The sequence below is a fragment of the Pimephales promelas genome, chromosome 17 (genome assembly GCF_988280905.1).
Source record: "Pimephales promelas chromosome 17, fPimPro1.hap1.1, whole genome shotgun sequence".
Classification (NCBI taxonomy): domain Eukaryota; kingdom Metazoa; phylum Chordata; class Actinopteri; order Cypriniformes; family Leuciscidae; genus Pimephales; species Pimephales promelas.
Genome location: NC_142785.1, coordinates 11,822,322 through 11,846,736, shown reverse-complemented (window position 1 = coordinate 11,846,736; position 24,415 = coordinate 11,822,322). Strand labels below are relative to the sequence as shown.

At 36.2% G+C, this 24,415-nt stretch overlaps 1 protein-coding gene across 1 annotated transcript in view; it reads right to left on the bottom strand.

Annotated features, from left to right (window-relative positions):
• The window catches only part of vps35l (VPS35 endosomal protein sorting factor like), a 31,315-nt gene extending 9,661 nt beyond the window's left edge, over window positions 1-21,654 (bottom strand). Inside the window, exons 1-19 of the mRNA XM_089121926.1 lie at window positions 21,572-21,654; window positions 21,008-21,107; window positions 20,419-20,595; window positions 18,606-18,722; window positions 18,496-18,520; window positions 17,048-17,124; window positions 14,944-15,072; window positions 10,863-10,947; window positions 7,609-7,665; window positions 7,428-7,524; window positions 7,103-7,150; window positions 6,928-7,021; window positions 5,596-5,796; window positions 2,427-2,473; window positions 1,770-1,881; window positions 1,530-1,646; window positions 1,330-1,383; window positions 1,136-1,216; window positions 304-366 (exon numbers count right to left, since the gene is read on the bottom strand). Coding sequence (XP_088978052.1) covers window positions 304-366; window positions 1,136-1,216; window positions 1,330-1,383; window positions 1,530-1,646; window positions 1,770-1,881; window positions 2,427-2,473; window positions 5,596-5,796; window positions 6,928-7,021; window positions 7,103-7,150; window positions 7,428-7,524; window positions 7,609-7,665; window positions 10,863-10,947; window positions 14,944-15,072; window positions 17,048-17,124; window positions 18,496-18,520; window positions 18,606-18,722; window positions 20,419-20,595; window positions 21,008-21,107; window positions 21,572-21,588 — 1,698 coding nt within the window. The 5' untranslated portion in view covers window positions 21,589-21,654. The remainder of the gene's footprint in view (window positions 1-303; window positions 367-1,135; window positions 1,217-1,329; window positions 1,384-1,529; window positions 1,647-1,769; window positions 1,882-2,426; window positions 2,474-5,595; window positions 5,797-6,927; window positions 7,022-7,102; window positions 7,151-7,427; window positions 7,525-7,608; window positions 7,666-10,862; window positions 10,948-14,943; window positions 15,073-17,047; window positions 17,125-18,495; window positions 18,521-18,605; window positions 18,723-20,418; window positions 20,596-21,007; window positions 21,108-21,571) is intronic.
• Window positions 21,655-24,415: the final 2,761 nt, after the last annotated feature.

The window sequence follows — 24,415 nt, the reverse complement described above, 5'->3', positions numbered from 1 at the left end:
AAAACACAACAAATTAATTAAATTACTCCAATTAGTATTATGACACAACATAAAAAATTACTTTTCAAGTCTCAACTAAAAGATGGTTAAAAATGAAAAATTTTACATTTTTTATTTTAAAAAAAGATTTTAATTTAGCCATACAGCACCAAAAAAAGTTTTAAAAGTTAATTGTTCAAATGTAATTTCAGGTATAGCTTATTCTTCCATTTCACAGACCATTTAATGGGTTAACTAGAGCATTCTGTTCTTCCACCATGATCCATAAAATTAAAAGTGTAAAAGTGATTGCTGTGGTTATACCATAGAGAAGAGCACAGAGAAGTCATGGAAGTAGGGAAGGATCTTGTTTATCACTGACTGCAGCTGAGAACACAAAAGAAATGTGATGAATCTTGCTGACATCTTCAAGAACATATAACATCATGTTGTGGTGAGCAGGACGGCCGAGGGACGTGACAGAAAGTCGCGAGGCCGGTGTTGCGATTGCTAATAGACCTTATTCATAGCAGCGCCATGACAGGTATGAAAGTGAGGCTGTGAGGGATAGACGTACCGTGTTTCCAATGGCATCCGCTGTAAAAAGCTGAATAAAGCTCCTATATTACTTACAATTTTCCACAGCTTACATTGTCGGGAGTTTTTTGTCAACTGAAATTTCTTGGAAAGATATTTTTCCGGTGTTTTACAAGCAGAACAATCTGAAAACACAATAAATAACAGTACAGCCCATTGAAGAGATGCAGATCTATCCCTCACAGCCTCGCTTTCATTCTCATTAAAAATCAAAGATGGCGCTGCCGTGAATAAGGCGTATGAGCAGCACCTGCGAAGCACACCGGTCTCGTATCTCTCACGAAGGAGCGGAGGCATAAAGGGGGAGCGACGGAGTGGATGATCGAGAGAGGAACAGGCCTGCTTTTGTTTGTGTTTTATACTTTATTTTGGTAAGCCAGCAGTCGTCCGCGAGGGGCTGCTGGCCGGTATTTATGTTTTATTTTGGGTAGCCAGCAGTTCCATGAGGCAGGTAATTTGTTTATTTCGTTTAAATAAAGTTTTATTTTTGATTGTCATCCTGTTCCTGCCTCCTTCTTCCCTGAACCTTGTTACATATGTGTATATGTTTTTTGCATACCTGTGGATATGCATCCTCGAAAGCTCTGTCTGGAGTCATGTGTTTGATGATGTCAGCAAGAACCGTGTTCACCTCCCGTTTCTATGAGGGAGAAATTTGAAAAGACATGTTAAAAAAGGAAGAGATTTAAAAATTCTGCTCAAATAATGATTTGCAACACCTGATGTTTCAGTCAAACAGAGCAGACAACTCACCGTGAAGTGGCGGCAGGTGAACTCCACCCAGATCTCAGCACAGTTGATGTAATCCTGAGTTATAGACATGATACAAGCAAAAATCAGTGAATGGATAAGTCAAGTCATCATTTTATTAAAATGTGTATTTCATTTTTTTTTTACAGATTCCTTCTATAGACGGTGTGCTTTAAAACATTCATTGATTAACAGTTGTTTACCCTTGGGCTGCGCACTTTAGTGATGACCTTCCAGGCTTCATTGAGTATGGAGAGTCTTTCGCTTTCTGAAGGGTCGGCACAGGATAGACTGCGACCCAGAGACGCAAACAGCAAGTGCTGAAGAACAGAGAGGATCATGAGAATAAACTATGACATAGACACTGATATTCACCAAATTGTTTTGGACCTGTGTGCAGTTTGGTATTCGTGTGTGTGTGTGTGTGTGTGTGTGTGTGTCACCTTGGGAAATCCAGCTTCATCACAGTCTTTGATCATGCCAATAAAGTCTGTTGCTCTCGTTGCAACAAATTCTGCCCGGAATGCCCACATGACAGAGTTCAGCAGGAGAGCACTATAGGAAAAATTAATGCTGCAATTTCAAACACTTCTGCAGTTGTAAAATCAAGATTTTTACATTGTCTAAAGATGTTTGCCCATGTAAAATTTATAACCACAATGCTAGGCTGTTCTGGGTTGCTCCTAATTGGTCAAAAGAGCCCACCATCAAACATCTATGATATTCTGGTCTCTAGACCAGGTCTTGATGGGATACTTTTTTGTTGTTGTTGTTGTTTTTTTGTTGTTGTTTTTTCATCTGTCTGCTAAGCAAAAAGGTTAGTCACTCTCCTCAACAAGACAGATTTGATGCATCATTTGTACACATACCACAACCATTTCCGTATATTAATGACATGCTTAAGGAAGCATCACTAATTAATCAAGAATGTCTGGCTCTATGGTATATACTGCAGTAGTAGAAGATGAAGACAACAAAATTCACACAATGTCAAATGCAACTAAACAAGAAATTATTCATAATGAGTCTCAAGCTTAATTTTTATCTTTCTTGGTCATAGATATGAAGTTGTAAAATGTTCCTGAGTGAAGAGATCTTACTTGTTGCCCAATTTCTTGCATCTGTCCATCATCTCTGTTAGCAGAACCTTTAAAAGACACATGGATCAAACACATGTGATCAAAATTACTTGGAAAGGGTCTCACAAATTTGTAAGATGTTTATTTGATCTAAAACCAACAACACACTTAAACCTACTTCAAAACTTTTTGAATAGAAAGTTCAGTTATAAATCAATGTTTGCATTGAGGGGCAATATACAGTACTCAAGCAACGGGAGTCATGCGACAAATGTTTAGAAATTTCAACTTTGTGCAAATGAGCAAAAAGGTTTCAAAAACGAAAGAATCGAGCAAAATACCAGAGTGAACATGCTTGACCAAGTTTTGCTGCCTCCTTAACCTGATCCTCCATGAGTGCAACCAAGGGGGACACAATCACAACTATCGCCTTGCCGGCCTTTGGCCTGCCCAGTTTCTCGCTGACGATCGATAATAGTTGATAAATTAAACTTTTCCCAAAGCCTGTCGGGAGTAGGGCCACAACATCAGGACATAAATATTATGTGGCAAATGATCAAATATCAGCCCAAATGAGCATCATTATGGATGTAACAGCATGTAGGCTACTGGGGTTTAAAAAAATACATTTTTGCATTCATTTTGGATGCTGTAAGTAAGCTTATAATAAAATATTAACAATTAACAATAAAATTTTATTAAGTCTGATTCATATGAAATATTAATTGTGTGATCAAGTGTTTTAACAGATAAATAAATGCAAATAGCTTGTCTACTGGCTGGGCATTTCACTTTTAAATGCATGATACATGTTTAATGTAACGTTACTAAGGATCATTAGATCCACGGACCTGCTGCGTATTTAAATCTTGACTGAAGAAGTGGGAAAAGCTGTTGGACAGTAATTTCATCTATATTAGCCAACACAAACTTGCGTATTTATCACAAGGTTAAATCCAGCTATTCATTAGTCAGCAACTTATTTATGGAAGAATTAATTGGACTTTAATATCTGTAACCCACAGAAGACCATCTACAAATGTGTACAATGATGCGCAAATATTTCACTATCTGCAAATGTTTATTTTTACATTTGTGATGTGTAAAATCATATCCACAAAAATACAGGGTGATGTGTACAACACAAAACTGTTTTTACACATTTGCAGATTACTTCCTGTGAATTTGAGGGTCATGTTACATTTGTTAGTTCCTTTTTAGACATTTGTGGAATTTTGTCCAATGTGTACTGCGAAAGATCTGTAAATAAACATATACACAAATATCTCACGGTTTACAAATACACACAATTAAATCTGGGTCCCACTTTATATTAAGTGGCTTTAAGTACTATGTACTTACATTGAAGTTACTACTTTGATACATTGGACTTATTGTGTACCTACATGTATTTACATTGTACTTATATTTTGAAAATACCTGCATGTAATTACAACTGTAATTAATTCATGTAATTACATTTGTAATTACACAGTTGATCCTTCCCTTACACCTCAGCCCACCATGATACCTACCCATACCACCACACCTGTCCCTAACCATACCCATATCACACCTCAATAGCAGCAAAAGTGTTTTACAATACAACCTGAACACAATAAGTACATTGTACTTATTTTCCTATGTAAGTACATAGTACTTAGAGCCACTTAATATAAAGTGGGACCCACAAAACTGTTTTTACACATTTGCAAATTACTTCCTGTGAATTTGTGGGTCACGTTACATTTGTAAGTTCCTTTTTACACATTTGTGAAATTTTGTCCAATGTGTACTGCAGAGATCTGTAAATAAACATATACACAAATATCTGACAACCTAAAACATGTATTTTTACATTTGTGTTGTGTAAAATCATATTCACAAAAATAATGTGTGATTTGTAAATACGCACAATTTAATCTGTACAAATATCTTTTTATTTCACATACAAAGTGTGATTTACGCTTTTGTGGATCCATTTCTACACACATTTGTGGATTTTTGCCCACTCTGTTCTACTGCGATCTGCAAAAAGAGATTTGTAAGGCGTACATGTGAGAGCAGTTAATTATCCACACCAGCAGGTGGCGGTAGCGGCATTCTCTCCCATGAATTCAGAGGATATCGACTGCACAGTCTATGGCTATGCCACTGCACTCCCCAGCGTTATCCTCATCTAACTCGTTAACACACAAATGTCACATCTTTTTAATCGTAGTAACGTAGACAAGTAGCTACAACCTATTTTTTTTTCGCGAAACAAGCTTTCCTTCGCAATTTTGTTCATACAGATTCGAATAATGCTAACTGTAAAGGGTCTATTTTTTATTTTTGTAAAGTCAAAAAAACAAAAAGTTGTGCTCTTGTAAAATAATGAAAACAAACATTTCTTCTTTCTGCCGTCTCGGTCTCAGTGAACTTGAGCACGTCATAAAAATTCACCAAAGCACAGCATATGTTACTTGTCCTCACAGACACGGGGAATATACTGTATCTATAAAAAGCTTGAAATGTCTACTTTTGAATGAATAAAATTCAAAATGGAAAAAACCTTTCCCTCAGATTTCTCATTGGCAATAGCAGCCTCTGTTTGAATATTTATATATTAACATAAAAATAGAGTAGAAACATAATTACATGAAGAAAAAGATGAGGTGTTGAAGTGTTCATATACAAAAAGTTTTTGTGTTGACTATTAAAAAAATATGATTAATTAATTGATTATTAAATAAACTATTTAAACTACGTTAATTTAGATTTTGGTAAAAAAAAATTCTGTACATCATTAGTTACAATTAATATGTTGGCTTTCTCATAAAATATTTTCTCATAAATATACCACTTTAAATTTTATGAGATGCGGCAAATGAACATGGTGTCACATAAACTTTGTTTCAACATTACGATGATAAAATCATTAGCAAATGTTTGCAGAAACAGGTTGTCTTCTTTGTTTATATAATTGTACACCTGCAAAACATATGCAGGCAATACACAATTCGCTAGAAGACTAATGGTAGCGCTGTCATAAGGTCATCATCTTCCAAACATTTAAAGGAACTCTTTTATAAGTGGAAGTATGAGTTATCAGGTAGGAATATTTCACATCTGACTTTGAATGCAATGTAGGATTAATAAAAATTAAACAATCAGTCAGGCATTTCCTCAGTGGAGTGTGTGTATATACCTCTGGTGCTCTGTATGCCACACACTGCAGGATCCAGTGAATGGCAGGAGAATAGAGGGTCAGATAGATGGGAATCTCCACCCGTTGCAGCCCCAATTGATTCTGAACACTTTCACCATGAATTTGACGGAACGAGGCCAGGAGGTCGAAGAAATTCTTATTGAGACTGTCCTTCAGATGCGGCGCCACCTCCATCCCAACCTGAGAGAAAGATAGATAGCTAGAGTCTCTACAATATGCCTCGGGTCCCTACTTCAATTTCAATCTACAGGGTTTTTGCTTGTTTTATTATCATAATGTAAAAATTGAAAGTGCAGCCACTTTTCCACAATTGGCCCAAACCATTCTTATTGCTTAACTGTTCCATTCCGTGCCGATCCAGCCCAGCCGGTACGGATACTGTTTCATTTTCCACTGTGGGTCTGATAACGGAGCTCTATGGAATTTAATACAAATGTGTCAGCTGTTGCCTTGCTGACGCAACAGCGGTGGAGAAGCGGCTTATGAAACACCACTTCATATAGGAGGTGTAAACTCTGCAGAGTTTAGCTCCAACCATGCCTGTAGTTTTCAAATAACCCTGAAGGACTTGGTTAGCTAGATCAGCTGTGTTTTATTAGGGTTGGAGCTAAAGTCTGCAGGGCTGTGGCCCTCCAGGAACTGAGATTTGCACCCCTGTCCTATAGTAAAAAATAAGTTGTCATACATGAAACCTTTTTTAAATGAGTTTTCGAAACTGCATCAAGCTTCGAAATATTTTGTTTCGAACCAATGATCTGGAGTGTGAATACGAGTTGTAGTTAATAGTCTATTATTGGGCTGATTAACCAAGCTCTCCAAAAACAAAACACACCCAAAAAATTAATAAAATAACATGGTACCACTTTCCAATAAGCTTCATTAAACTTCATTATTAATTTCAACATTAATTGATACACTATTAAAATCAAAGGTTGTATTTGTTAACATTAGTTAACGTTAACAAAGACTAATGTATGCTGTACAAATGTATTACTCATTGGTAGTTCATGTTGTAAAATGTTACCAATAATATTATTTAATCATAACTTCATTTTAAAGGTAATGATTTGTAAAAATTGCATTTTAAAAAGTACAATATTTCCAATTGGTCAGTAAAAGTAGTTTTTATGCATGTTTGAATTATTGCATTTACATCAATCTGAGCAGCAGCGTGTGGCGCTTCGAGTGCTTTGAAACAGTGAATCCTTTTGCACATCAATTGGTTCAGTTAGCTAAGAAAAGCTTTGTTTCTCCCATCACTTGCAAAACTACACACAAAAAAATACGATCCGAGAGCTTTATTCTTCTCACCCTGCATAGATATGCCCGTGCATATACAGCCACCAGCGGATCTCCTATTCCTCGGATCATCGCTGTCAGTCTCTGCAGCGTCTCCTGAATCCCACTGAAGGACAGAGAGAGGACATCAGACCTATACAACTACCCGCCTGCATGAACAGAAGTGTAGCATTGCTCAGATACTTACGACTTCGTCAAGAAGAGGTTGCATTTCAGAAGAGCAGCTTCAACATATCTGCACTAAAGTCAAGGCTCACTATAACACTTTAAGGTTAAAATTCATATTTATGTTTTATTTTGTAATCTTCCAAAACTTTCTCGCAGACCAGTTTAATAACTAAAAGATGGTAAAATGACTTTCTAAAGAGCATAAATGCTGGTGCTTTTAAAACATTGCTGTTTGTTGCAACACACTTATTTAATTTAGAAGTTTTAGCTTTAAAATGGATTTTTGGAATATTGACCAGGCTTAAATACTGGAATAAGAATCTGGAATCACGTTGAGAAGATACAATCGAGGGACAAGCTCTCTGATGGAGGCGATTTTAAAGAACCAGTTGAGACATGTCTCTTTGGCTGTGTCATTCACTTCATCAGCGGAGAATGATTCTGAGAACGACATTAATAGGAAAATCAAAAGAAAAAGTCATTGAGATGGTAAAAGAATATGCTGAGCTGTGATGCATGTTTTACCTGGTAAAGGATGAGGGTCAGCACACATGGCCAAGATCCTGTCATACACCAGACCACCTGCACACACGACATCATCAGGAGACACGGACAGACATTTTCCTTCTTGTGGCTTTTAAACACTTTTTATATCTTGAACTAATATTATTGCTGGTGCTGTTTATCAACACTGACAAATGTAAATGGCTAAAACTTTTGCTTATTTACGAAGAAACTGTTGCTGGAAAAAGTAAAATATGAAAAAAACTAGTTATGTCATGAAACTGGAATTTTTAACTTTGATAAATTGAAACATATTGATATTCAAAACTAGGGCTGTCAACTTTAGTCGTTTAGTCGACTAATCGGTCGATGCCGTCGTGGTCGACTGACATTCTTATTGGTCGACCAGTTGCATTTTTTTTTTTTTTTTACCAATAGAAGGAATTTTTCAATGACTTACTCCTTGATATTTATTCATTTATAATCAGTTATTTATTACTGTATTCTAAATATAATTAGCCTATGTTTTGTCCCCAACTTTAAAATGCTTTAATTTAGGCTATTTTTGTAACTGCGCCACAGTTTAGCGCACACACATAATACACTCGGGAACCGCACCTGTGGCTGGCTGCGCTGCTGCTCGCGCTCGGTAAGGGATGCTGTATTCATTCTGTTAGAACGCTGCTTGTTTTGGTTTTGTCGACAAAATGTCCAGGAAATATAAATCTTTTGTCTGGCTGCATTTTAAAACAAAGACGACAAGACTGTGGAGGGAGGCGATCGCGTTGCCATTATGAGCGCGCAAGTCGCGCGCCTACATTTAAAATCGAACTTGAGCGCGCAAAAGACGTGAGCAGCCTTTTAACGGCTATATCATGCTGACTCAATAGATTGTGTTTTCTTAATGTTTTCGTTTTTATTTGTACACTTGACGCATTTGAAAATAGCCTAAATAATGCAACAAAACGAAAATAAACCTATACGCGGTACAGCCTATTATAGGATTGTTTTTAAGTTATTTGGGTTTTTTTGAGTGTTGTTTTGCTTGATTGTCAGGACTAAAGTTAACCCATAGCTTTGAAAGTAAAGAAGAATATAAAGCCTGTATAAACGAGAGTTTTTGTTGGGATTTTTCATTATGTGGCACAGTGGCAGATATTTTTTGCAGCGTGTGGTGTGGTCAGGTGCGCGATTGTGACTGTTACTATAGACCTAGGACAGAGCTCTTCACTTTTTGCAGTTAAAAAATCACTTAATTTTCAAAGAATTATATTATTATTATAGTTTTATTTATTTGTGATGTTTTTTCGTTGTTGTTTTATAAATGCTCAATGACAATTGTTTAAAAAATGTTTAATCAAAATATCACGTTTTTTTTATTTTTATTTTTTTTTTAGTCGACTAATCGTCGAGCAGGACTCGACTTTGGTCGACTAAGGATTTCTTTGGTTGAATACAGCCCTATTCAAAACCACGGGGAAAACTTCCATACCAGCATACAGATAATTTGTTATTATCTCATACTTTTTTGTAATTTGGGTAATGTTGTTGTAATAGCTTGCAAACAGCACAGGGAGGCTTTTTTAATCTTGAACTAGATTTACAAAAAGAAGTAAACAGTCAATTAGAACACTAAAAAAATTGCAACTGATAGCACAAATAAATTCAATTGAATAAAGAATAATAACAATAAAGAATAAAGACAAATGAAAAGAAAAAGGCTTTAAGCTGGGTCTAACAGTACTGTACATGTACTAGAAATACTACAGAAATTAAAGTAATCAAATGTAAAATAACATCGGATAGTAATTAAATAGGGCTGGGTATTGAGACAAATTTCACAATTCGATTCGATTTCGATTCACAAGCTTGCAATTCGATTCGATTTCGATTCGATTCAATATCGATTATTTTGGATATCAGTTATAATAAATGGCAATTTTTCTCAAGGGAATCAAATCTCTTAAATGCTGTAAACTATGGTCTATATAGTCTAGTTGTAGCCTACTAGGCTTCATTAGCCTAATATGAGGGTAATAATTAACTGTTTTGTAGCTATACAAACACTTAAATCACACTTTTATTTATTTTTATAATAAGATTATATGAAATATAAACATTTAAATGGTGGCTGTCATAAAAACTTGCCAGATTTATTCAAATATGCATTAAATATTGAAGAACACTAACGAGTCTGGACTAACGAGTTTATGTGCGTTTTCTGAGGTAAATGACGATACATGACATTGATTACAAGCTGTTTAATTGACGTCTTTCCACGGTTGAAACGCAGATTGAGCGAATCAATGTGACATGATACGGAATTAGATAAGTTATACTCGATCTTTTAACACACTTTCAGATGCTCATTCATGTTTATTTCGCGCTGTGACTGGTATTATTAACCCGGAAGTGAGATCAGCGCTGCTGCTTCTCTGGAGCTGCGCCAGAGCGATCTCACGCCACAGCGCCAAAACGCTATTTATGTTTTTGAATTTCTAAAGAAAATGGACGTAATGTGAAAATTGAGACTTTGTTTCATATCAATAGTAACAAAGGACAAAGATTATTGCGATTTGTTGGATGCGCGCAGCCGCGATAGAATGTCTCATTCATTCAAATGAAACAACAGGATGACTAATCGATTCTTGAGATTTAAGAATCGATATCGGTTCGTAAAAATGAGAATCGATTAATATGGAGAAATCGATATTTATTACCCAGCCCTATTAAATACATATTAATATTTACAATTAAAGTTACAAAAGTTATTCAGTCAAGAGCAACGAGAGATTTTCTCTTTGTCTTTTCTTCAATTAACATAACAGACAGCAGCAGGTTTAATTGGCTGCTATCACTTTAAGAGGTAATGCACAAATCCAATTTACTGTTACACAATATGCTAACTATTTACGTTCCAAAACTGACTGCATTTACCTGAAAACTCATCAAGACAGGCATTTTGGCATCATTTTGTATGTATTTCAGCATTTAAGCGCAAAAAGCCAAGAAAAAGAAGTCAATTTGGTGTGAGTGTGAAACTGCGAGAATGAGTAAAATTATCTGAATGAGACAAGTGATTGAAAGGAGAAGGGTGAGCCACTTCGCCATCGAATAGAAGAGTGTGCAAGAACACGCAGCAGGTATCGGTGTATCGATACTGCAGAAAAGCAGTATTAGAAACGTTTCAAATATTTCAGTATCGATACAAATCGAAATACTGATATTTTTGACAACACTTGAACAAATAAATTATCATCACGAGCAACTCTTACCAAATGTGTCCAGGATATCTGTGATGAGAACAAACTTGCTGGGATAGAACTGAATAACTGATGTATCAGAGAGCAGCTTAGAGCACTGAAATAACACAAAAATAATTTGAGAATGATAAGTTATTACATTTTGATGGATATTTTGATTTTTTGTTTCTTTTGAATAACGTGCACTATTAATTGAATCCACAAGAAAACTAGTAATGTTTATATAATGAAAGTTAAAGCTGTAGTCCGCACTTCGAAATCTGTAATTGATCTTTCGCTGGCCCCTCCCCAAAACGGCCATTGTCCAATCACACACCATAGCAACCGTTACTATTGTTAACTTAATGTGCAAGGGAATGTATTATCGCGGGAGTCTGCGAGAATGTTTTATTGCGGGAGTCTGAAATGGAGAAAAATGCTGAGAGGGTGAAAGAAAAATAAAGATTTTACTTCCTGTGGAACTACGTTGTGTCTCTAGCTATTTTTCAACAATGTGAGCAGGTCCATCAAACATTGAATCCAAGCAAGATGGTGCGCCCACGGTGTTAGTAAAAACTAGGTACCCCGAGAGATTGTTTTGAGGAGTTGTGTTCTTTCCATTTCCAAAGCCGAAAACACAACGTGAGCAGTGCCTACAATGGAAAAAAAAAACGGTGTGGATGGCCCCACTCGCAGTTAAATGTGTTGAACATGGTTAACTCGGGTGCAGCATGCGTGAGACTGACACACTGAGATTAGTCAAAGAAACATGGAGAAAGTAGATCAAGAGGATCCACAAAGGAATAACGTTTTCTAAAGGGTTGTTGTTAACATGATATTCTCCGGGGGTAAATGAGTATCAGTGCAGCACCCGTAGCAACGGTTTAGAGGAGTGCACACTCGCAACGGGGAAAGCATGAAGCTTACTTGACAACTTCAGTTCATGTCGTAACGAATAGAAATAACCTTAAATAATGTATGGTTATCTGCATCTTTCCGTCGCTTATGTATAGTTACTTTTTAAATATGACAATCGCATTCAGCATGACATGCAATCGGTTGACGAGCGTTCTGTGTAGGCTGCCATCTTGTGGCGACGCCATTACTGAGCTGTTACACCAGCATAGACATATATGCACCGGTATGTAAACAAACCTCGGTGATAACGCGAAAGCACCCTCGATGACAGCTACAGCCAGGCAGAATGACTTGTTGGGTTGATGATGTTAGACCTTGGTCTCCAGTCACAGGTGAAGGTACAAACGATCTTACAGATTATTTATGAAAATAGCTTGGCAAGCTAGCTAGGAAACTATAAAAAGATCTGTCCATTTGGCAACAATAAATAAATAAATGAAATCAAATAAACAAATTCATGTTTTTCATTTGTGTCCATTATTTATCTCATTTTCACATTGCAACGGGCAAGGGTAAGGTAACGTTACAGCTAGAAAGTATACATAATATCGACCAATAAGTGTTATTAAACCATGGAAAGAGGTCAATATAACAGCGGGAGAACAATTATGTCACATAACGTTATATTTAGCTCAGGAAAGCCATTTAATGACCATAGCATGTTAATTGAATAGAAAAAAATAGCAAGAGAGGAGATTTTGCTGATCACTATATCACATATTTATTATATTTTTTTACTTATGTCATTAAATAATTGTTATTATACGCGAATGTCCACGTCTTGTACTCGCCCAGGAAATCTTTGTTAACCGTACGGCACCAGACAGGGGCAGTCGAGCCGGGGTATTCACAGTGTTTTCTCTTCAAAATTGAAATTTTACTGCCACCATAGAAACAATTTATAACGGAAACTGTTTACCCACTCGACATTATACAAGGGCTAACGTTGTAACGTTAGTGACAGTCGTAAATCGCGGGCTGTTTATTCCAGTGGACGCAAGTTGCAACTAAAACAATGGGAGGCAATGGCGCAACGCTACCCAGCAACAGCTCAGTAATGGCGCCCCGCTTACTTCCGGTAGTTTCGCCGGATTCGTCTATAAACAACCTGCTTGTCAAAGCGAATGTATAATCCTGTATCTGCGCAAAATTACTAAATATGCAGCGCAAGTTATATATTTCTAACTCCAAACAATTAGCCACTGAACCAACCAGCTTATAAAATCTTCTTCTACAGGTCATTTGGTTTCTCAGAGACGCTGGGGGCGTGGCTTTTGCGAACGGTCAATTGCAGTCATTTGTGGAACTATCAACTTTACATGGGTTGTGCCTCGGCACCTCACAGTGTGGATGAATCTAATGTTTTAAGTATGTACGGCTGTCAGTCACCGCGCCAGTGTGACTAGCCAGTTTGTCGCCAGTAAGTAACATCCACGTCTGACCAACTAAGGGGAACAAAGCATTCCAGTAAATCACGCTGATTAAATCTAACGATCGATTATCATATCACGTCAAAACGTACAAATTATACTGTTCTCAAATTGTTCAGCATTGCGTGACTACATTTAAAGACCTTCAGATATTTATCCTTGTTTTCGCATGGGCCGTTTGTAGTCTCTTTCTCCAAAATCTCAGCCCAAAGTCTTTTACATTTTAGAGCGTGTGAATCTCTAGTTGGCAGTGGTGATTGTCGTTTGAACCTTTCTGAATCCGCCATCAAATTAATAAGTTTAATTATATCAAGTACAGTGAAAAAAGGCTATAAATCTCCACCTCCAACATCCCCACGCAATATAGCCTACTAGCCGAGACTCAGATGTGATGTAATGACGAAACGAAATGCTCGAATCTCTCGCGGAAATCCACCAGTACCAGTGGAATTACAGTTTTTTACAGTCGCTAGGACACATTTCTCAATACTTGGGTCACTTTTTCAAAACTCTTCACACAGTGAGCACAACAGAAGTATATGTGGGCTAAACTGTGGATCAATTATCATTGCTTTGGCACAAAATGCATTCAATGACTACATCTTTCAAATTACATTAATTCTTTTCTCACTTCGACACAACAACCGCCAAAACTCTGTGTTCCTATAGGCCAATTTGCATATGCTTACACACTGTTTTCAAAACTGTTAAACTTATGTTCAAAACAATAACATAATACAAAACTGAATAAGACAGCAATTTGCTACATTTCTACAGTAATATTTTAATGAAATATATTTTGCATCTTAAAATTAAATGCTATAAAAATAAGTGGACAATTAGACCAACCACAGCTTCTCATTGTAGATGAACATCTACACAGGTGTTACTCTTTCTATTTCTATCTAAACAGAGAAGTGGCTGAAAGAGGAAGAAGAGGGGCTGGGAGGGGGCGAGGAATACCTATGCGTGGTGGAAGAAGAATACTGTAACATTACTATTGTATCTGTATCAGTGGATGGTGTGTATACAAATTCTTGTATTTTGGAATTACTCAGTGCAAAAAAATAAAAATAAAAGACATAAAATATATTGAAGCATTCTGCATCATGTCTGATTCATTCCAGTAAACTCTATTGCAGTGAATTATAAACAAAGATTGTATAATGCTACATGTTGTTAGTGTTCTTTAGGTCATTGTTTTGTGGGTGACAAAGTGTGTTTGTTGGCTGTCAACCTTTGCTAGTGTTATGGAAGAATGTGTTGATTTAAGAAATGAATGAAGTGTTTTGGTAGTTTTAGTGCATTTTGAATGTGAAATTAACTGCTGTGCTGAGCTGAAAGCTGGTTAGGAGAACTGTGTGAAGAGTTTTGAAAAAGTGACCTAAGTATTGAGAAATGTGTCCTAGCGACTGTAAAAAACTGTAAAGTGGAATTACCGTTTTGAATCGAGCAAAGGCAAGCAGATAGTTTTGAACACTGGCTGGTTATGTATTTTCTCTAACATTTATTTGGGATCATTTTTAACCCAAAACTTACGTACTGGAGCTTTAATAGACTCAATTTTAAATTCATGTTGACTTAAAAGGGCATGACAGATTTTTTATTATTATTATTTTAGTATGTTCCTTGATGTTCACTTATAATGTTAAAATAATAATAATAATTGTTTATTGCACAAAAAACAAAACAAAAACAAATATTTATGTGAAAAAAAAAAATTAATTTGTGTGTGCACTGTTGGTTTGTGTTCACAGTCCTCAGACCTGGATGACGATTTTCAAGGCTTTGACTTTCTGGTCTGAACCCCAGGCCTCCTTCAGAGACTGGTTGAGCTCTTCAATGCGGTTCACATAGTCCTGCTGGGACAGGTTCAACAGCTCCCTCTGTGAGCCCTGAGCACACACAATACACAGAGCACATTCATAAAAATAAACATATGAAGAGTTCAGGGGCCCGTTTCAATAAGGAGGCTCAACCAACACTGAGTTAAAGCTTGAACTCAGAGTTGACTTACCCTGAGATGGGAAACTCTGAGTTTTCGGTTACAGAACAGCTGAAATGAGTTAGTTCAATCAACTCTGAGTTGACTGACTCTGAGTTAAGCGCGTGCACCACAACTATAAAAAGCCATTATCAATGGAGCGCAGATATTATGAGTCACCATGGCAACAGCGCCAGACAAAAAGAGGTGTTAGGTGTAATTAATTAACAAGTGATCTAAATATTGTAATTTAATTAACGGGGTTACTCTTAATTCTTCTGTAATTTAAAATAAAATATGATGCAATTACATTAAAAAAGCTACTGCATAAACTATAGAACAATTCAGTATAAAACAATAGTGCATTTAACATACATTTTTAAAAGTTATATGTTTTATGTAACCTTCTCCCTCTACACACTTTGATCAATTCAAGAATAATTCATGCAATTGTATATTGTTAATCTGAAAGAATTAAAAGTGCTGTTTCTTGTCTCTTCTCTTTGTGTTAATCAAGTAGTTGAGGTTGATATAGGATTTAGTAATATGTAGACCAATACTTTCTAGAGATAGTAAGTATTACATTAATCTAACTACACTGTTTAAGATGTCATTTGTGGTTAATAATTCATAACTATTTTACAGTAACTTACTGTTATAATATCAGAGGTGAAACTGGAAGAATGTTATTCAACCTAAAGTAGGCTACTATTACTTTGATACATTTTTACTTAAGTAAAAATACCAGTCTAAAAATCTAAAAAGTAAAAAGTAGTTAATTTAAAACAGTAAAAGTTGCTGAGTAACTTGTTTAACAGTGGGGGTGGGGTGCGGGACTCCCCCATGTGGGGTATGAGAGTTTCACAGTATAAGAACCGTCTCAGAAAATATCACGGTTTATGGTATTAAACAATTATTAAATATATAAACAGCATTATTAAATTACGGTTATTATTATTATCATCAGTTAAAATGAAAATGAGTTAAATAAATTAAACATTTGTTCAATAAAACATATGTAATCAACTAACTTCAATAATTGATTATGAATAAGATTAACGTCTTATTTTTATCATTAATAACTTATTAAATTATGTTTGAAAAACAATTGTGTTCTATTAAATGTTTTTTATACCAATTTTTTTAATGATTTAATAGAAATATATTATAAAAAATGGTGGTAATCAAATAAAAGTTTAGCAAACGTTTTAATCCTTTTACTTTTTGGCAAATTGCTGCAAAACAGATTTAGTCAATTAAAACATGGACAAACAATATATATTCCTTAAAGAATGTGTAAATACATTTTATTGTTAGTGTTTAAACAGCACTTCCTCTTTAAAAAAGGGGAGGAGACCGCAAGAAACTCTGAGTTTACTGAAGAAAACCTGCTCCCGACCAGGTTAGGTTCACAGAGTAAGTTACCATGGTAACTGACTGAGTATAAGTTACCTCTCTTTCAGAAACGGCTTGACTTACTCTGCTTTCTCGGGTTTGATATACCCACCTTTCTGAAACGGAAAACGCAGAGTTTCCCTCATTTCAGGGTTAACATACTCAGAGTTTTCACTTAACCTCCTTTCTGAAACGGGCCCCTGATGCAAAAGCCTCTAAATGCCATTTGAAATTTTCTTCTAAAATGACCATTTTTATCAAGCTTGTATATTTAAGTTCAGTAATTTCACTTAAATGACAATTAATAGGTAAGCTTCATTGCCATTTAAGTGAAATTACTGAACTTAAATATACAAGCTTGATAAAAATGGTCATTTTAGAAGAAAATTTCAAATGGCACTTAGAGGCTTTTGCATCTGAACTCTTCATATGTTCCATAAACATGTCTAGCAAAGACATTAAAGCAAAAGGCTTCTCCAGATGAGACCCACCTCCTCTAGGTCATCCAGCTCCTCCAGACGAGTGCGCACCTTCTCTGACACGGCTGAGCTAGGGCTGGATGCTTTACCTTAACACAAGTCAAAGTATTAAATGTGCAAAAAAAATTGTACAGAATGTTGCTGATGCCACTGTCAAGTGATATGTTAGTTTCTCAGCACTGGTAATTGCGTAATCGATCTAGCCTGTGTGACACATGGTTGTGTATGATTTGGCAACACGGGCAGCCTATGCGCTGAAAATTCGACTCCCGAATTTTTTAGGCATGTTTAAACATTATCAGGAGGTCGGGAAGTGCTCGTAACACACTCGGCTCATCTCATAATTCCTCTCACACACTGCGAGCTGCGACCATACGAGCACCAGCGATTTCCGTGAAAAAAATCTGCGAGAAATAATATATTATATATGTATTTAGAAATGTAAAAATGTATGTCAGGTACCAATCCTCAATTATTTATTAAAAATGTAAAATAAAATGAAATAGTCAAATAAAATAAAATTCATTGACTTAGGCTGAATCCTAATTCTTTGTCTTATCCCTTCTCCTTAGTTTTGCGCGTTCACATGAGAGGAAGGGCTATCCCAATTCTCATTTTGATCTAGGGGTAGGGGTAAGGTGAAGGGGTGTATACCCCTTAAAGACCAAGAATTTTCGCGAAAAAAAAATATGACCGTCTTGTTTTGTGCTCTACACAATTATGTACATATATTTGCAACTAATTTATGTTGTTTATTGTTGAAACGTTTTTAAAAATCGCTACTTTGCTATGCTAGGCTATGCTAACATTACATTGCTGAGTTGCACAATCAGTCCCACATTTCAAGATCACTCAAAATGTCCAGGATTCAGCTTTTGCTTTCTACAGTCGCCATTCATTATGTGTACATTATTTGAAATCAGCTTCTCAGATGATGCATTCAGCTTCAAACGGATCCCGACTGAGACGAAAACACGGGAATATTAGATCAACAATACATTCAGATTCACCGATATAAATGAATGAATTCAGTCCGACTGAAACAACACCTTGTGCATGTAAACATAATGAATAGTGAAGACGGAAAGCAAAAGCCCAATCCCGGACATTTTGATGGCATCTTGAAAGTTTCGAGAAGTTTGTGATCAACACTTGTTGCCCCGGGTGACACAGACGCCAGTTAAGGACGATGCAAGATGACGTAACCGAGTGGTGTCTCATTTCATAGGGGTATGTTTGCACTAGCGCTTACCACTCGGTTTCGAGGGACAAGGGCTAGGGGTAAGACGAAGGTGAAGGGGTAAGACAGAGAATTGGGATTCAGCCTAAGACTTTTTAAAATGAATGAAGGCTTAATGAGGATTTGACTTTGAGCTGTCAAACCACCTGGAATAACAACAACTAGAACAGCTACAAACCAAGAACAGAAAAAAAAGAGTCTTCAAAAACAATGAACTCACTCTTGTCTGAGCCCATGAAGAGGTTCTGAAAGATAAATCAAATCTTGATTAATGTCTGTTAAAAGTGCAAAGTCACAGGATGAGTAAGAGCTGCAAACGGCTGCACCTACAATAGACAGTTTCTCTGTGGTGGTGAATCTAGACAGAATCTCTCCACGTTTAGATGACCACGGCTCAAAGTCTAAGCCCACTTCCTCCTCTTTCTCCTGCCGTTTCCGCCCCAACTCCTAAAATAGTAAAAAGTGAATAAGACCATAACAAATGTATGATGTGTGTTCAAAATGCACAAACACAATGGCCCTCATTTATCAATCTTGCGTAGAAACGGGTGTATATGTTGGCGTGAGATTATGCTTACACTCCTCCTGCCTGATTTATGAAGATGTGCGTACCTTTGAAATCCAGGTGTACGCAATGCCTGCCCTTGATAAATCCCGCAGCCGAAAACAATAGTCATTAGAATAACACGCCCCTAAATATTCAAGTCTCCGCTCCCCCCACGCCCTTATTTTACGCCATGGACACACAGAAGACGGCAAAGAAGAGAAACTTCTCCGACGTGGAGCCGAAATGACCTATCACAATGCATTATTTTACAGCACGTCTTTTGAAATTAGCATTCAATTTCGAATCACGTCACATGTATAATAGTGATGATGATGATGATGTGATGTGAAGTAGGCCTACCATTCATTCACATTAATAATTGCTTGACAATTTGTAATAGTATTCTTCTTATTATTATGATTTGTATTAATGATGCTTATTGTTATTTAGAAGAAGGATGTTGTTATTATTATTTGTATTATTATTATCATTTAAAAGAAGAAGAACGTTTTTTTTTTATTATTATTTTGTCAGTCTGAATTATTTTTTGGTCATTGAAAGCCTTTCATTACCGAACCCAGTCCATGCGCACCTGCCGAGGATAATCCTGAAACGTCAGGGTAAAGCGGGCTCGCAACTGAAGGAATACATATGCTTACAAATCAAATGCTTTGGTAAAGTCACACAATTTAAACATTGAAGTCCACGTTACACAAAAATAAACACTGAAGTTTATAATTTCTATGTTGTTTTTTTGTTTGTTTGTTTGTTTTACAGTGGGTCATAATATATCTTTTAGTTTGTCAGTGCGTTTTGTGGTGTTAGGAATTTTTCTGCGCATTTCCTCACTAACTCAAAACGTGCGTACACCACCTCCTGAGCTGGTGTAGGATTCGAGCGTGCCGTACGCCCACGTCCATATTGATAAATGTCAAACTCACCGTGGTTTTGAGTGTACGCAAGGTGTACGCTGGAAATTTGGTGTACGCACTTTTGATAAATGAGGGCCAATGTCTCTCACTGGATGTCTCTTTAAACTACAGGAGCTGCCGTGTGTGGAACATACTGATGGGCTTCATGTCGTTGGAAACCTCACTCCTGAAGTGAGCTCACAGGACTTCACTCCTGAAATGAGCTCACTGGACTTCTTTTTCCTGTATATTGAACTGGCATGCGGAGAGTGTCTGCTCAATGTGGACTTGCACAGAAAGACATTTAATTCGGAGACGGGCAACTTCAAGCTCATGTACGGAGGTCACCAGAACCAAGCCAGCTGCACTAACTTCTGGATTAACTGTGTGGAACCCAAACCACTGGATCCCATCCTGCCCGACCAGCTCTAGAACCAAGCGCAGCGCTGAACTGATTACAATTCAGTGATACTTAACAATACCATGGGATTCTTTGAAGTACCTTTGAAACCTTTATTTAGCAATCATTGAATTCCATGGTATGTATGTACTGTAAGTATTATGGTATTTCCATCCGATACTACAATTACACAAGTGATTTTTTTTATAGGGGTACTAGTGCACATTATGATTTTAATAATACTTCTACTGGTGTGTGTATGTGTATGAGGTTTGTGAATTTTACCCCAGCAGAGATGCTGTGTGGGAGAGTTGGGGTCTCAGATGCCGCAGCGAAGAGAGACAGTGGGTCGGTCCCATCCAGCATAGAGCTGAGTGGATCCAGAGCCACAGAACTAGAGGAAGAAGATGTAGAGGAGGTGCTGCCTTTCCGCCCCCCACGCCGAGATTTAGAATCTGTCACCTTAAAAGAAGACGGTTATTTACCAAACTTATGACTGAAATAACTTGTTCATGAAGTTACTTTTGTTCCAATTGCATTTTACAATTCACTTATTATCACACATTCCTTCTTGAAGCAACCATAGGTTTGGTGTTTTGGTCAAGAATACACTGAAGAATAATAGCATTATAAGACATCCGTTAATTGCTTGTGTATGAACAGATAGACACTCGGATAGGTAACATACTACAAATTGAAGGCATATATGGAATTATTTACACAATATTAAAAAAGGTCCTAAAGTATTAATGATCAACACACTCAAACCCTGTTTACTTGAGGAGCACTAAACCTGTAACAATACTGAACAGTATTATTTTATATTAAATTAAATTAAACATTTAATGAGTATTTATGAGAACTGTGGATATACCGTGATGGCTTTGAGTGGATGATAGTCATTGAACTCCACTGGTGAACTCTCCAACTGACACCCATGCCATTCACTCTCATATTTACGGCCCCGAGAGTACCTGTGCAAAACACATATAAAGCTGCCATATTGATTATCATATTAACGCTAGATATGACTGAAGTACAATAAATTGTGCAAACGGTAAGTTACATCGTGTTTCTGGACATATCACTATAATGGAATTAATTTGATTGATGGATATGATGACCAAAACATATGATAGATATGATGGTATGTCATGGTACAAATATAATACCACAATATTCTTTGCACTATAATGATACTGGGTATTCAATGATACTCAGTATCATTATAGTATCAAAATTTGTATCAGAGTCTGATACCATCAACTGTGCTGTCATTACACTAACGTTACACCTCCCTCTAGTCTACAACAATGTTTAATCGCTAGTACAGATATAATACAATGTACATATTCTTCATTATTCCTCTATTCATTAACAATACGTCGCGTTAGAGTTTAATACCGTCAAAATGTTTTAAAATGTAAACATTTCTTACCACTGAACTGAAGCCATGTTCAATCAGTGTCATGTGATGCCGAAGTGCTCGAGATAAGAGTCTTCTGTCATAATAAAAGTCACGACGTTCTCAAACTTATTTGTCTGTATGATGCTAAATACATGAACATTTCAAAGATAATAATAATAAGAAGAAGATAACAAAGAATAATAATAAGAACATACATACATCATGTCTACTGTGTGTGCATGTTTTTATCTGCAAAATGTCTCTAAAATGTTTCCTGACAGATGTTAAATAAACACTTAGGACATTTCTTTAAAATGTGCATTATAAGTAAATCTGCTATCATTAAATCAAAATTGACAATTTTTGTGTTGCCATATTTATTCATGCACAACATCATTTTATATAGGCTATTTATTCATTCATGTGTCCTTGTGTTTAATTTTTTTAATTTATTTTTTATTTTTTTATTTTTTTATTGAGAAATAAATCCAAATACAAAATACGGTATAACAGGAATGCTTCACATTACAGATATCACATATATTGAAACATGTTCAAACAAATAAAAAGGGATAACAAAAATAAAGGAGAAGAAGAAGAGAAAAAAATACAAATAAAAACTAAATAAATATACATAAAAAAAGCTAATTATTTCTTTCTTTTCCTATAGACACAATGTTCATATAATTTGGTAAACTAAGTGGGGGCATTAATTACAATATGAAGAATTCCTCCATAAAGTTTAACAACATTTCATTCTTTTTATTTTTAACTAATTTAAGTGACTTCCTCAGCGATTCAATCTCTATTAAAAATAGATTACATTTTGGAATGCATTTTTGGAATGCAAATTTTTGTTTATGGATATAATATTTACCATGCAAAATGAAGAAATTCACCACATATTCACACAATTTGCTTCTGTGTGTATAAGAACAAATAACATATTTTAGAGATAATTTATAATTAATTTTTCTTGGGGCAAAAAGAAAATAGGCTTGTTTGAGATGCGCCTCGCCTCGCCTGCAATGTAGTCGAGAGTAGGCGGCTGCAGTGAGGGGAGGAGTGAAAAAAGCGCAATAAAGCCGGACAGATCTCGGTTCTCTCAGTGAATCAGACACCTGTGAGATCAAAGGCGGATATCGCGGGATTAACGGGATTCACGCTCGTGCACGTGTTGCTAATCATATGTCTATGTTGCTAATAAACTGGATGTGATTTAAGTTCTGTTGCTTTTATATAAAAATAAATATAATGAACAAGACACCCAAAGTACTTGTTATTTAATTACATTCCAAATATGTGTTTATCAATCTTTTTTTTTTCTTTAATACAGACGTGTTTGTATATAGCCTATTGTTTTAACAAAAATGAAATAACCCATATGGCACTGTCAGAGAGTTTATTCACCCATATACACATAAAACATGATATCAGTTTTAAAATCAAACATTTTAAAAGAGAACAATTCATCTGTTGTTCTTTTATTTTTATTTATTTTACTTTGAATGCAAGTTACAAACATAGCCTACCTACAAGCACCACAATTCGTGAAACAAATAGGCCTATTATACAGCGACAAATAAATAAACATCAGAATAAAATTAATAATAAAATAAATAAATAAATCAAAATAAGCTTAGCTTAAATAGACAGACTTACAAACTTCATCATCTATAAAATGAGAGCTATTTTTCACTTGAACATTTTAGAGTAGGCCTAGTATATTTGAGTTACTGACATAGCTTTCTTATTTTTAACCCGTTTAAGAGACTCACAATATATATATCAGTTTCAATTTGAAATAAATTAAAACATGGCCTTGATTTGGAGAATTTAGCGTTATGAATATGGAATTTACCTTCATCACTGTTGTTTAAACCAATGAGCATTAAGCTGTGTCGTCAGCAAGTCGTTTCCCATCATGCTTTTGATCAGCGCAGTCGGTGGAGAGCAACTGCGCGCGACTGCAGAATCCGACCCTTCCGCCTTGCGCTCGCGAGAGTTTTTTGACATACGTCGGCATGACATCAGAGCCAGGCGGACCGTTCTCGGACACATTTCTAACCGGCATGCATCTCGCGCTGATCACCGGTGATCAATTCTGCGCAGAATTTGCTCATCTCAAACAAGCCTAATGACTACCATCAGACCAAAATTTTGTGTCCTGTTTAATCAGAATAACTCTTTGATGACGTGTTTACTGGCATAAGGGCGGGACAACCTGTCACTCACATGTCATCACAGCCATTGCAAACCACAACAACCCAATGATCCAATCAATTCCTAATGGACGAAAGTCCCACCCTAGCCTGGTTCAACCAGACTCTAAAATGAAATTGAGCGGAAGTGCATAGGAGGGCGCAGCCAGGCTAGTCCCGCCCTGCTTTTTAATACAATACAATATCATAATCACATTATGGAAGAAAAGACTATCCTAACCGTTTCATGCCAACTTTAAAGAGGACTTTATTTGGAAAGCTTTTATTGTTTGTATTGTTTGAAGTCCTTGTAGGAGTTAGAGTCCTCTTGAGCCATCTCTTCACAGGTGTTGGGGCATCTGAAGTCTGGAACAATGGAAGAATTTATAGAAAAATAAATTTATGTGTGGAACAACAGCAAATCATCAACCTGTCTAAGTGAAGCAAAGCTTTAAGATTTGTATCTTTTAGCTTTGAAGCATACTAGTGATGGGTGTTTTCCAAACATGCTTAATGAAGCTTTGAAACTTTTGCGAATCATTTCTTTCAGTAAACAAGGGTTTGTTACATCCTGAAGTCTTGAAACATTTCAAAATATATCAAAATTTCAATGGTTAACTACTAGGGGCCATCTCTGTAAACCCATGAATCAGTGTCTATTTTTTCTGATCTC